A 14,790-nucleotide genomic window follows, 5' to 3' on the forward strand; every position below is an offset into this window, starting at 1 on the left:
TTGGGGTGTGGGGGTGACAGAAAGAGGGAGGCTTGGGAAGGAAGCTGCACGCCCACCAGCCATATGGTTGGTGGGGCGCAGCTGGCAGGCGTGCAGGGAAAGGGGAGGCTGCCGGCAAAGCCACACAGCTCCCCCCACTCACTGGGGTGCCCCTGAGAGGCCGGCACCCTGGCGCAACAAACCACTAAGCCCTATGGGAAAGACGGCTATCTATCTGTCTGTCTGTCTGTCTGTCTGTCTGTCTGTCTGTCTGTCTGTCTATCTATCTATCTATCTATCTATCTATCTATCTATCTATCATAGGGCTGCCATACGGCCAGGCTGAATTTCCAAAAATAATGAAAAATGTACAGGAAATCCCATTGCAACCCATTTTGGAAGTGTTGGGTGTTTTTGGGGGGGGGCAAATTTCTTCAAACGATAGCTCAAAACCATCTCTCTCTCTCTCTCTCTCTCTCTCTCTCTCTCTCTCTCTCTCTCTCTCTCTCTCTCTCTCTCTTTCTCTTTGGAGATTTTCCAAAAAGAAGCTCAACAACTTCCCCCGCCCGAAAAGAAAAAAGCTCAACAATTTTGCCAAGAAAAACTCAACTTTTTAAAAATGTGGCAACCCTAATCTACCACACTGGAAAAACATAATCAGAAAGGCTTGCAAACGCTTGAAAAACAACGCAGCAGCGTCTCTCTGAAACATGCAGGGAGGGTCGACAACCCACAATAATTCACAATCCAGTTTGTGTTCTTGAACAGGGAACGTGATGCGAGCAGACCTCACCCCCTGAGGAAAAACATAATAATGAAAGCCCAAACCCACACCCGTGGGTGGCCTTTAAGAATATACTGGAGTTCAGCCTCCAGCAGTACAAAATGTTCTGTTAAAAAAAGGAAAGGGCTGAGGTGATATCAGTGAGTCCTTTTCCCATTAAAATTAAGTAATTGCTGACCAAGTCACTGATACTACAGGTCCTCTGATTTTTCAGAAAGTTATTCACCTGAGTTCCGCAGTGAGGTGACTTGGCATGAGGAGGATTAAGCCCTTAGTGTACGCAGGGAACATTTTCATATCCACTTAAGTGCCCATGTGCTAAATCATATGATCCCTGTGTAACGTGGAATGTCAGTAGGAGGAATGTTGAAGCATCAAAACGGCATATTATGTTACCCCTTCACACCCCAACGAATGCTAAGTCATATTCCTGCCAACAAGGCAGTTTGAAAGCACGTCAAAGTGCAGATAGATAAATAGGTACCGCTCCTGTGGGAAGGTAAACGGTGTTTCCCTGCGCTGCTCTGGTTTGCCAGAAGCGGCTTAGTCATGCTGGCGACATGACCCGGAAAAAATGTCTGCGGACAAACGTCTCCCTTGGCCAGTAAAGTGAGATTAGCGCCGCAACCCCAGAGTCTTCCGCGAGTGGACCTAACGGTCAGGGGTCCCTTTACCTTTAAGTTAGCAAAAAACGTATAGAACAAGTAGAAATACCTGCTGGAAATGTAAAGAAAAGGAAGGTACCTTTTATCACATGTGGTGGTAGTGTAAGGTAATAAAAGCTTTCTGAGAGATGATATATAATGAAATGGGGGGGGGAATGTTTAAAATAACTTTTGTTAAAAAACCAGAAGCTTTTCTTTTAGGAATTATAGGTACAGACGTTCCAAAGGAGCAGAAAATACTTTTTATGTATGCGACAACAGCTGCACGGATGCTACTACAGGTTGGAAAGAAGAACTACTCCCTATCAGAGAAGAATGGCAAGCTAAGCTGATGGACTATACACCAAAAGGGCAAAGCTGACTGAAAAGCTCAGGAATCAAGAGGACAAAAACTTTAAAAAAGAATGGGAAAAAGTTACAATTTACCACTGCAAGGAGATGGAAACATTAGCAGGATTTTAATCTCACTTGTAATGCAACAAATATTACGGACAATATTGTTGTTGTTTAGTCGTTTAGTCGTGTCCGTGGATTGATATAAAATGATTATAGAATAATATGCAGTTGTAAATTTTGACAATAGGACCCATGGAGGGGGTGGGGGTGGGGAGTCTCGAGATTCAGAGTAGTCTCTATACAGTGGAACTTCTACCTGCGACCATAATCCGTTCCGGAGGTCGAAACGGGTTGATGGAAGAGGCGCCATTGTGCACAGGGGCGACCGCCCGCTTCTATGCTTCTGCGCATGTGTAAATGGGGATTGCTGCTCCTGCATGAACAGCAGCAAACCTGCCGGTTACTTCCGGGTTTGCCGCAGACATTGGGCGAAATGGGACACAAGCAGAGGCAGACGTAAGAAGAGGTTTGACACCGAACTCGCGCTCCGCTGGGCTGTGCTCCGCCTCCGCCTCTGCCCACCAGCCCCGCTGGCAGCGCCGCTCTCGCCCACGGCTGCGTACTGCCACGGGGGTCCTGGCCATAGTGCACTGGGGGCAGCCCGGCGGGCCAGAGCGAGCGCCCTGGCTGTGTGCTGTCAGCGGAGCTCCGACTGCAAAAAGTTTCACCTGGGCTTCGTAGCCCTGCCCACATTCCCACCTTGTGGCCCCTCCCCTCCCGTGCCTTGGCCCCCCCCTTGCCCCCCTAGTTTTGATCCTGGGTACGCCCCTGGAGAGGGTTTTTCTGCTCAGGTTCTGCTTCTTGGTTTCCAACAAGCATCTGGTTGGTCACTGTGAGAACAGGATGCTGGACTAGATGGGCCATTGGCCTGATCCAGGAAGCTCTTCTTATGTTCTTAATTTGTCAGTGTTGTATCAGTACTGAGCCTCAGTTCCGGAGCATCGGTTATTAAAGGCCACGGCTGCTGCTTTGGGTTGGATCAGAGAATTATTATGGTGCTGGAGGAGACTCTTGAGAGTCCCATGGACTGCAAGAAGATCAAACCTATCCATTCTGAAGGAAATCAGCCCTGAGTGCTCCCTGGAAGGACAGATCCTGAAGCTGAGGCTCCAATACTTTGGCCACCTCATGAGAAGAGAAGAATCCTTGGAAAAGACCCTGATGTTGGGAAAGATTGAGGGCACTAGGAGAAGGGGACGTCAGAGGACAAGATGGTTGGACAGTGTTCTCAAAGATACCAACATGAGTTTGACCAAACTGCGGGAGGCAGTGCAAGACAGGAGTGCCTGGCGTGCTCTGGTCCATGGGGTCACGAAGAGTCGGACACGACTAAACAACAACAAGGGCTTTTCAAACTGCACTGGGGAGCCCTGGATTCTTCAATGGCAACCTTCCCAAACTTTGTGCTCTCCAGGTGTTTTGGACTACAACTCCCATCAGCCCCAACCAGAATGGCTTCACAAAGCACAGCTAGGGATATCAGGAGGCAACGGTTTCCGTTCCATCCTGGATGGGTCACAATCAGCTCTGTTTTCATTCTGCTACAGTTCAGCTTCTGTGAAATACATCATCCCATAATACAGAATGCAGGAAAAAACCCCACAATGCTGTAATTTACACTAGCAGGCTAACGAAAGGATAGCAAATATTGCTCAGGCTTGCTTGTGTGATTTCTGTTCCCGACCTTGGACGGACGTGCGAATTGCGGGGAATTCTGCTCCCATCCCCGATGGATTTCTGCAACACCCCTACCCATAGCCGCATAGCTTTTGCAAGAGAATTTCCCCAGGCAAAGTAATTTTCATTCCCCTTGCAAAACCTGTACTGCTTGTCACTATCCTATTCTATTAAATAAATAAATAAACAAACCCACTCACATCCCGTATGAGCAGTTTGAAAGTCGGCAAACATTCTGTGACCTCAGAGCAGTTTGGCCAATAGGGAAATGGGTCTCGAAGACAGGAAAGCACAGAAAACCTTTTATAGCCTAATTATATGTGAGAGACATTAAGGAGACAAGACAGGCAGGCACTGAGGAGAAAGGAGAAGAAGAAGGGAAAAGAAAAGGCAATGCCATAAAATGCCCTTCCAGTGCCATGTCACATGCCAGGCAATCCAGTTTTAATTGCTGGGGAACTTTGTCCCTCCCTTGCCTGAGGATTGGAGCAGCACAACAAGTGCAGTATAACTCAGAGAGTCTGTTGCATCCTCCTGTGCTGGCCTGACTGGTGCAAGAGAACTGCGATTGCCTCACGCCGCACTCCTTCATTTGAAGCCGGCCTCCTCCTGTGTTTCTGTTTCTGCTGTCGCTGGAGTGCCTTTTTGCACGAGTTGTTTAACCACACAAGGACTTTGCGGCAGCCCCAGGGCGACCAGGGAGCCGGCTGGGCTGGGGACTGACTCCCCGATGCTTGTCCTTGCCCGGGCGCCTCTCCCCGAGGGACATGCAGTGTTTCAGAAGGCAGCCCAAACTCAGCAAGTCCCAGGAAAACCTCTTGCTGGAAGAGAGCAGGAAGGTGGCAGCTCTGAATGGGAAAAGACTGGGTAAGGGGCTGGTGTCTCAGCCAAATAAATGCCTCCTTGGGCTCCTGGCAGCTCTCTAACTGCAGTGGCGGATGTTTGAATCTCTGCCGCTCCTTTAAAGTAAACCTTGTTTCTGTGCCTTTTTAAACGTGTGTGTGTGTGTGTCCCCAGTTCAGCACTTACTGAAGATCTAACCTTTCCAGCTATTATTTTTATCAAAAAGTGGAGATCTTCTTTATCTCAATCTATAGCTCGACTGGATTTTTTTAAAAAAAGTTTTGTTTTATCGTAGGTGCGTGTGTTTTAAAAAACAGTCCATCGCTTTGAGATGTGTTCATAGGAAGTGATTTATAATGTATGTGTCTATGCAATTTCTCCGCTTCAATCTACTTGATATCAAAGGAGGTTTCTGTTATGTTTTTGGGCAAAATAACACTCGGAGAAACTGCTTGGGTCCTTTTGTTATTGTGCTTAAGTTTAAGGACAATGAGTTTCCCGCGGTCTGCCTGTGGTAGTTTATTGATTGCAGTGTTGTTGTTGTGCTACTATTGGAAAACTCAGCGTCTAATCTACTGCTCTGAAATACTGTAAACTTGAAAAAGAAAGAAACAGGAACTTTCTGTTTCCTTCTCTCCCTTGTTGTTGTGGCTTCAGTAAATGGCTCTTGTAACACGAAGGCTCCTGACTTTGCCATATATTAAAAGAATTGTGGCTGTTAGAATCATAAGAGCTCGAAGGAGCTCTCCAAAGGTCGTCTGGCCCAACCCCATTGATTCAGTTGCTGCGGCTGGTGGTTTATACAGGACTATCAATGCACACGATGCTTCATAAGGAAATAAATACATGAATAAGTTGATTCAAGCAGGCCAATGCCCCAAGAAGCTTGCAGTCTATGTTTTGATGGTAAGGAAATCAGCACAGAGATAGATCCTAGAATGTCCTGGGATGATCTCAGGTTGTGCCGCTTCCATGGAACAGTGGGGGTGTCAGTTCCAGATGAGGCACAGGAATAAGCTGCACTCAGATTTTATAGGGGGCAAGAAGTGGTCTGTCCCCTTTGGTTACTGTATTTAAAGGACTCTGGTGTGTGTGTGTGAATATGTGTGTGAGAGAGATGTGGCTAAATTTCAGGGGACTGGCTTGTGGGTTTCAAGGAGGGCTCCTTTACATATCCCCCACCCCTGGAAAAAATAATTTGGGAAGGATAAAATGGGGAGGAAGAGGGCCGTGTATGCCACCTTGAGCTCCTTGAAGGAAAAGGTGGGATTGAAATGCAATAAATAAAATTTATAAGGGAAAAATAAACCTAGGTCTAGTTCTCAATGCAGAAGTAAAAGCACCTATATTACTGGGATATGCTATATTATAGATGGTGACTCAAATATCTGAACATTCTCTTTGCTTTGGGCAATTAAATGAAAGATTGGCCTCTAGGGCTAATTCTTGAGTCTTCTCGGCTGGACCCTGGTTTTCTAAGGTGGAGAAAATCTTGAAGCAAACCTGATCAAACACAGGCTAGTGCCTTCTTCTGTGGCAGTGATGCTGGTGAAAAAAGAGAGATTTCTCCCCTGATAATTACTTCCATTCAGTTCTACCAGGGAATAATTTCTGGCAGAGTGAAAAGTCTCTTGTTTTTTGGAGCCTTGGGTTATAACTTAGCTTCTAAAATCTGCCTGTCTTAGTGCAAGAATGGGCTAATGCCTCTTTAAGAGCGAAGGGATGGTCCTCCATTTGAAGGAAGTGGTGGCGAGTCCAGTACTGAAGAAGATACCCTGCGTTTAGGCAAGTGCTCTCAAGTGTGTGGTGATAGCTCAGCTCCGCACATCCCTGGCTGACTTCTGTGATGTAGACGCTTTCAATCCATTTTGGGAACTAAAACTGCCTTGGTTGCTCTGGCTGAGTACTTTTTCTGGGAGAGAGACAGGGGGAGGGTGACTCTGTTTTGTTTTGTTTTTAAGATAAACTTAAAAGGTTTACTTACATTTCAATGCAGGCAGCAAATACATCAAAGTCGTATGCAGGCGAAAATAATTCTGCGTTACAAAATACAAAATTAGTTTCCAAAAGGGTGTCTGGGTTCTGAGTTGAGCCCAGGTATGTGCATTTCCTCACATTGCTGGCTTGAAAGAAGAGAGCCAGTGTGACTCTGCTGATTTTGGTAAACCTCTTGTCTAGGGATGGGATTTATTGAAAATCTTGATGTCGAGCTTATTTGCACAGATCGCCTCCTCCCTAATTCCATGCCTTGCTCCTTAGTCTCAAAGTGAGAATCAAGGTCCCCCCCCCCACTCTCTGGGTCTACTGAAAATGCAAAAAATTCTAGCAATTTATATGCATTATTTCAGGAATAGGCAAACTTGGGCCTCCAGATGTTTTGTGACTACAATTCCCATCATCCCTGACCACTGGTCCTATTAGCTAGGGATCATGGGAGTTGTAGTCCCAAAACATCTAGAGGGCCAAGTTTGCCTATGCCTGCATTATTTTATGTACCGGTATATACTTTGCCCTGTGCACCCCAGGTTTCCTAAAGTAACCATCACATAAATAGATGTACTGTATTCATCGATAAATGTATTAAAGAAAACATATGCATTATTTATAAATCTATGCTGTGGAAATATGTTAAAGCGTGGAACTTGACTTCTTTTGCATAGTATTATTATTAGCTGGACTTATACGCCCCCCCCTCCCCTGCAAACAATGCATGAATGACAGACATCAGACAATATAAGAGACGTCAGATACAAGCAAAGCTCAATCGGGTTGGAACCACCACCAAATTCTGTGTATAAATCCATTTAAAACGTATCCTCCCTCCCTCCCAATGACTTAACTGTTGTTGATGCTATTGATAACGGTGTCCGTTCTGAATTTCCCTTTGTAATTAGATATAAGAGATCCTTCTCCATGTTTCATCTTCTGGAGAAGTGCATTATGCATGTGCAAAAGTGGGAGCTGCCTTGGTAGTGGCGCCGTGAGTGAGAAATGCCCTCCGAAAGCGGTTAGGTTTGGTTCTGACACTGTATTCCTCACCCGTATATTCCTCTCTTTGCCCAGACATTTTAGATTGGGGTGGACAGAAGGTACCGGTAGATCTCTGGGTGATTTGCAGGAATCAGCAATGATTTCTGGGGTGCTTGCAGATGGTCGTTCTTTTGCAGGAGAAAATCACTCGCAACAAACCCATTTTCCTCCCCAAATCGGGACTTACAGGTGAAACTCGGAAAATTAGAATATCGTCGAAAAGTGCATTTATTTCAGTAATGCAACTTATTATTTTTTATTTTTCTTTTAATTTTTACAAATGCTTTCTTTTGGAAATTCCACAGTAATAAAGCAAATAGTTACAATAATACAAAAATAAACATCGCTATTACAGCTCATTAATTACATTCTATTTATATCAATCAGTAACCTTTATTAGGCATGACAAGTTCAGAAGCTTCAGAACAAAATTATGAATAAAACATTCGCATTATAAGCTTCATAAAATAAAATACATATTAATTGAATTAATATTTTAGAACAATATATCAATTTTCAATTGTACAACAAATAAAGGCTTGACATATCTTGCTTTGCATGTCCTGCATCTGTCTCATATATTGGTTTCACCTTTTAAGTTGCGTTACTGAAAAAAATGCACTTTTCGACAATATTCTAATTTTCCGAGTTTCACCTGTATTGTGATAAGGAAAGCTATGGGAAAATGCACCAGAAAAAGTGGGATAACGTTTCCTTGGCACATCTATTGTATAACCTCCCTGCAAACAAATCAGGATGAATGCTCAGCAATAGGTGATGTCATCTGACTTCCCTGTCAGCTTTGTGCAAGCAAACCAGGATGAATACTAGGTAGACAGGCCACCTGGAAGCAACCTGATACCCAATTGTTTTAACAACTGAAGCAACAATATCGCCCTAAATTATATTGCTGAAAGAAACAGTGCTGGCAGGGAAACCAGGAGTGGGGTTCTCTGAAGGACGATTATGAGCGCCATTCTGTTCTGCTAATCGGAACAAACGCCTGGTTGTTTGCACCAGGCAATGGGTGGGGAATCTTGAGGTTCTAGCAAAAACTCCCACCATCGCTGGAGGAGATCACGCAAGCCTGAAGTGTACCCAGCCCTGTTATAGATTATGATGTTTTGAGCTGGATGTATGGCTTCATCAGACACTTCCGAGTGTCCCTATTTTCCAAGGACTGTCCCGGATTTACAGAAGCCGTCCCGGTTTCTGATTTGATCCCAGAATGTCCTGCTTTTCCTTAGGAAGTCCCTATTTTCACTGGAGAAATGTTGGAGGGTATGGAGTTATGTGACCCCTGGAGCCGTTTGCAGGCAGCCCTGTATAGGGAAGGTTCTTTTAATGTTTAATATTATGTTTTTATATATGTTGGAAGCCACCCAGCATGGCTTGGACAGCTCAGTCAGATGGGTGGGATATAAATATTATTATTATTACTATTATTATTACTACTACTATTATTGAATAGGCTGTCCCTATTTTCATCGGAGAAATGTTGGCAGGGTATGGTTTCATTCCTCTATGCTTTGCTTATTTATTTATGAAGGACATTTGCAGCAGAATAGAGCCAAAGTTTATGTTATTGATTAATCAAAGAACCAAGGATCTTGTCAACTGTCTCGAAGGCATGGATTGTTTAGGAACAAGTTCAGTGATAATGCCCAGCCCTATGCTGCTTCCAACCTGCAGGAATAGTATTTATTTATGCTCTTTTATCTTTGCTTTATTTTGTTTAATAAAAAACAAACAAACGTGGCTTATTAGCAGCAGGGGCCCATTGATAACAAGACCCCTATCACCAATGGTTGATAAAGTTTGGTGTAGTTTGCTACATTGTTCACGGTAGCATCTCATCAGTGCTGTTTATTGTATTCTTCGTTTTTGTTCTTTTAATGACGATATATTCTTGTTATTAAAATGCATGACCCATCCTTCACCCTAAGGTCTCAGTGTGGGTTGCAACAATTACCATTAATATTAAAACAAATTTGAACAACTTGTAATTTTAAGTTTCTTTGTATCCTTAAACCAATTCTTGAATGAAGGGTGGTCAGTGCATTTAAAAAACCTGAATAAATGGCTCGCTTATCCAGTGTTTCTGCTCCTGTTTGACGCTCAATTGCAGAAGGAGCACTGGGGAATTTCTTCCTCCCAGTATGACGGGAATCTGTCCTCTTCTCCAAGATACTTCACACCTGCAAGTTTGGGCTGCTTGGTCATTGCTATGCAGATGACACCCAGCTCTACCTGTCTTTATCATCTAGCCCAGGTGAGGTAGTGGGTTTTCTGAACAGGTGTCTTGGCTGAGTCATTCAGACGAACGATTTCGCCACCTGCAACCTAAGGGATGCAGTCTCTTCCTAAAGTTTTGTTTTGAACTTCTGCAAAGCAAAAACTTTGTGTATAGTGCCATTTTGATGACAACAGAAAGACCAGCACACAGAGAACGGAGATTGTCACGCATGCTAATAGCAGTCTGGCCACTATACCTGAAAGAGCGTCTCCACCCCCATCGTTCTGCCTGGACACTGAGGTGCAGCTCTGAGGGCTTCCTGGCGGTGCCCTCCCTGTGAGAAGTTACAGGGCCTTCTCGGTGGTGGCGCCCACCCTGTGGAATGCCCTCCCATCAGATGTCAAGGAAATAAACAACTATCTGACATTTAGAAGACATCTGAAGTCAGCCCTGTATAGGGAAGTTTTTAATGACTGATGTTTTAATGTATTTATACTCTTTTGTTGGAAGCCGCCCAGGGTGGCCTGGGAAACCCAGCCAGATGGGTGGGGTATAAATTATTATTATTATTATTATTATTATTAATGCAATAGTGACGCAGCAGCTTGTGAGTTGCATGGTGCAGGGACTGTTCATACAGTGAACACCTGCTTTCCCTCCTCCATTGATTTCTTTTTAACGGTCTTGGTTGCTATGATCTTGTCACTCAGCCATTTCTCTCTATCTTTCGCCTTTCCCCTCCCTTTCCAGGGAGCTGGAAGGATATTTGTGATGCTGTTCCAAAACTGCCTGGAGAACACCCTTTCCCCAGTCCTTTCCTGCTGAGGACTGAGAGCACTTCATTGGTTCTTGTTCTCCCTGACATGCTACTTATCTGTCTGCGGGGATTCCCAGAAGCCTTTATGGTTAATCGCCCGGGCTAGGTTTGCACGGTCAGACAAACCATAGTTAGGGTCAACAAACCGTGGTTTGCATCCTGTGCAAACTGGGTCAATTTCTTTGCTTCACGAGGCTCTCTCTGTTTAAACTGACCACGGGGTGAAGTTATTTGAAAAGTCGCCATACGGAAGAGAGAGCAGGAGCTACTGCATTGTAGTTTATAGGAAGCAGGTAAGCAGAGATGGAAAGGAAAGCAGAACTTGGGGTTAACCTGCATGCATAGCTAGACAGAAACCGAAAGTCCAGTTCACCTATTTAGTTTTGACCTGGGATCCAGCGACTTGCATTTATAGGAAGGACGATTTGCGTGCAAATAACGGCACTTTCAGGTATGTGTGTGTGTTGTGGGATTGTTGCTTCTCACGCATGCACATAACATCACTGGCGTCCAAATGCCTGCCTGCGTTTTCCTGTTGGGTGGGAGTTGTTGTCTGAAACATCTGGAGGGCACCAGGTTGGCAAATTCACGGAAGGGAATTCCATCAGGGTCTACTAGCGACGATGGCTCAGTGGAACCTCCATGTTGAGAGGCAGTCTGGCCCCGAGTGCCGGTTGTTGGGAATTGCAGCTTTGCGAGGAGAATAGGGGCCCCGAAACGACTCTTGGCAGGTTCCCAGGATCCTTTGCGGGAAGCCACGGTGGTTCAAAGCGGTGCATGCTGTTTCCAACGTAAGGTGCGGATGTGGCCATAGTCATGCTGGTTTCTGCCGTGCCTGTTTTGCTCATCATCTTGCATCACAGAAGACCTGCCGGCAGCAATTACAGCTCTTCACGTGCCCTGAGTGACACATGGAGGCACCGCAGCTGAACTCCGAGAAAGCACCGTTTAAATTGCATAAGAGGAGGTTGGGCGCAGAGGCAAATTCCTGTTGCGTTTGGCAGATGGCCTGGATTCCTTCTGTCTGCATGGCAGGAATGACCCTCCTGCTCTGTGTCACAGGGATGCAAAACCACATCACCATACTGTGTATCGGGATGGGGTTTAGTAATGGATGCATCACATGACAGGGCATTCCACTTAATCAGGTACAGGCGTGGGGATCTCATGGCTCTCCAGATGTGGTTGGACTCCAGCTCCCATCAGTCCCGATGGCCAGGGATGATGGGAGTTGTAGTCCAACAACATCTGAAGCAACACTGATATTTATTTATTCTGGCAGTTGTATCCTACCCCAAAATTGTTGAATTTTTTTAAAAGGAAACCTCCCCAAACTGTTGAGCTTCTTTAAGGAAAACCCAAAAGTTGTTGGGCTCCACCCCCCAAATGTCATTATTATTATTATTATTATTATTATTATTATTATTATTATTTTGACACTCCAGCCACTCAGCCACTATCTCACTGGCTGGTTCTCTTCTCTTCTCCCTTATAGATTCCATTATCCTTATAGATTGCCATTATTATTATTATTTATTATTATTATTATTATTATTAGTTTGACACTTCAGCCACTATCTCACTGGCTGGTTCTCTTCTCTTCTCCATTATAGATTCCATTATCCTTATAGATTGCCATTATTATTATTATTATTATTAGTTTGACACTCCAGCCACTATCTCACTGGCTGGTTCTCTTCTCTTCTCCCTTATACCGGTAAATTCCAAGCTGGTTTCTTCTACCTGAGTAAATTGGAGAGTAAATTGGAATGTTATCAGCACAGGTCAAAGAGTCACCCTTAAAAAAAAAAGCACAAATTGGGAGGGTGTCTGTTTCTTTGGCAGGCATATCTAGCACTCGGTCCCATTTAATTGTTCAAAACAATAGTCACTTGACATGTGGAACCCGAGATTCAGTCATTGGTGGGGGTGAATGCAAGGAACAACCCATCAAGTATGGTATAAAACAGGAGTCAGCCAACGTTTTCAGCAGGGGGCCAGTCCTTTGTCCCTCAGACCTTGTGGGGGGCCAGACTATTATTATTATTTTTTGGGGGGGGGAATGAACGAATTCCTATGCCCCACAAATAACCCAGAGATGCATTTTAAATAAAAGCGCACGTTCTACTCATGTAGAAACACGCTGATTCCTGGACCGTCTACGGGCCGGATTTAGAAGGTGATTGGGCCAGATCCAGCCTCCGGGCCTTAGTTTGCCTACCCATGGTATAAAAGCTCTAGGTGGGGAGTGAGGGAGACCTCCTATCCATCACCTGCCGAGATAGCTCAGTAGAGCATGAGATTCCTAAGTCTGGTTCAAGGTTGGGGAAAAGTTTCCTGCATTGCAGGGGGTTGGACCAGATAACTGGTGGTTCCTTCCAACTCTATGATTCTGTGATCTCTAAATACCACCCTCGAATAGCCTTTTGCTTTAGGCCAAATATGGTAGTCAACACCCCAGAATTGTTACCCCTCTACTAATTGTCCGCTAGCCGTGGCTGCTAGTCATGAGGATAGCTTTGTAGTGATTCCAGGACCAGAGGTGGTATACCCCTGGATACTTGTCATGGGATTCCCATCAGGATCTGCCTAGGCATCGTGAGATTCAGCATGCTGTGTGACAGGGGGCCTTGGGTGGGATCCACCAGAATGCCTGCTTAGGTTCTTACGGGCACCTCAAGGACAGCTAAAGGCCAGTCGCATCAGGGATTATGTGCATGTTGTTGTTGTTGTTGTTGAGTTGTGTCCAACTCTTTGTGACCCCATGGACTAGAGCACGTCAGGCACTCCTGCCTTCCACTGCCTCCCGCAGTTTGGTCAAACTCATGTTAGTAGCTTCGAGAACACTGTCCAACTACCTCATCCTCTGTTGTCCCCTTCTCCATGTGCCCTCAATGTTTCCCAACATCAGGGTCTTTTCCAGGGAGTCTTCTCAGGGATTATGTGCATACAGTGGTACCTCGGGTTACAAACGTTTCAGGTTACAGACTCCGCCTAACCCAGAAATAGTAACTCAGGTTAAGAACTTTGCTTCAGGATGAGAACAGAAATTGTGCTCCGGTGGCGTGGCGGCAGCAGGAGGCCCCATTAGCTAAAGTGGTGCTTCAGGTTAAGAACAGTTTTAGGTTTAGAACGGACCTCCGGAACGAATTAAGTTCTTAACCAGAGGTACAATGGTCCAAAAGAGTTGTGCACAATGAGAACATTGGAAGCTGCCTTTTACCAAGCGCTGTCTAGCTCCTTGTTGTCTACATCAACTAGTGGCGGCCCTATAGGGTTTCAGACGGGGGCACTCTGATCCCTACCTGGAGATGCCGGGGATTGAACCCGGGACCTCCTGAGTCCATTGCAGGTGCTGTACCACTGAGCTATGGCCCTTCCCACTAATTATCCTACCTTTCTGGTGCCCCCTAGGTCTGCAAGATGATAAGGACCTCAAGTTTCTCCTGCGTGGAGGCCACCTGCTGAAGGTCAAGTCCAACTCCTGGAGGAGAGAGAGGTTCTACAAACTCCAGGAAGACTGCAAGACCATCTGGCAGGAGTCCAAGAAGATGCTGAGGTCTCCTGAATCACAGCTCTGTAAGTCTGCGTCCATCTTTAAAGCAGTGTGTTCAGCTTATGAACAAAGCGCAGTTAGGGGGTGGTTCCTGGGTGGGTGGGGATTCGGGTCCTAGGCAAGAAGAACTCAGGTAAGTCCCCTCCTCTGTCTGTAGGTCCCCTTGGGCTGCACTGTTACATCACCCAAAGCAGCAGTGTTTGGCAGTGAGTCCAGCTACCATTTTAATTTCCCACAATGCCAGGCTAGCAACGGACTACGCCATACACGCACCAAAAAAGAGGGGACGAAAGCGGGCACAGATATGCCTCTAATTTGCACTTGCTAGTTTAGATGTGCAGCTGCTGCCTTGCAGTATATCTTCGGTAGAAGAAAGGGCTCAGGAGTAAACTCTACACAAATCCAGAGTGGAGTCCCTAAGGCAGTTGGATGGTGCCTTGTACGCCTCCTTCCGGCAACTCCTGAAGCCGAGCTGGTGCCAAACATCTTGCTCTGCTTTCCTTTGAACCACATCAGTGAGGCTGAGAGGGGGGTCTTGTCATCTGGGCAGCCCAGGACCTCCAGACACATTGTCCAGGCTTGTGCCCCAGGGAGGACACTTTGGTGCTGCAAACACTGCAGTTTTGCTTCACCCCCAGAGGCGCACTCCATTGTCTCTCAAGACATATGGATGCCCACATACGGATAATATATCCTCTTTACTGTGCTTTTACTGTGTGATTTTTGCTCTTGACGTATCAGTTATTTGTAATCCCTCTTTCAAGACCGTGCATGTCCTATAGCTTCCTGCTGAAATCCTGCAATGTT

General features: G+C 45.6%; 1 protein-coding gene across 2 annotated transcripts in view; it reads left to right on the forward strand.

Moving 5' to 3' along the window:
• PLCD1 (phospholipase C delta 1) overlaps window positions 1–14,790 on the forward strand; it is a 59,499-nt gene that overhangs the window by 13,867 nt on the left and 30,842 nt on the right. The window contains exons 1-2 of one of the 2 annotated variants that reach the window (XM_035129297.3): window positions 4,017–4,368; window positions 13,842–14,006. In XM_035129297.3, the coding sequence (XP_034985188.1) occupies window positions 4,269–4,368; window positions 13,842–14,006 (265 nt within the window). In that variant the 5' untranslated portion in view covers window positions 4,017–4,268. Of the gene's footprint in view, window positions 1–4,016; window positions 4,369–13,841; window positions 14,007–14,790 lie in introns of those variants that run through there. The other variant, XM_035129298.3, reaches the window with a different exon arrangement.

The sequence above is a fragment of the Zootoca vivipara genome, chromosome 11, assembly GCF_965207765.1.
Source record: "Zootoca vivipara chromosome 11, rZooViv2.hap1.1, whole genome shotgun sequence".
Taxonomy (NCBI): domain Eukaryota; kingdom Metazoa; phylum Chordata; class Lepidosauria; order Squamata; family Lacertidae; genus Zootoca; species Zootoca vivipara.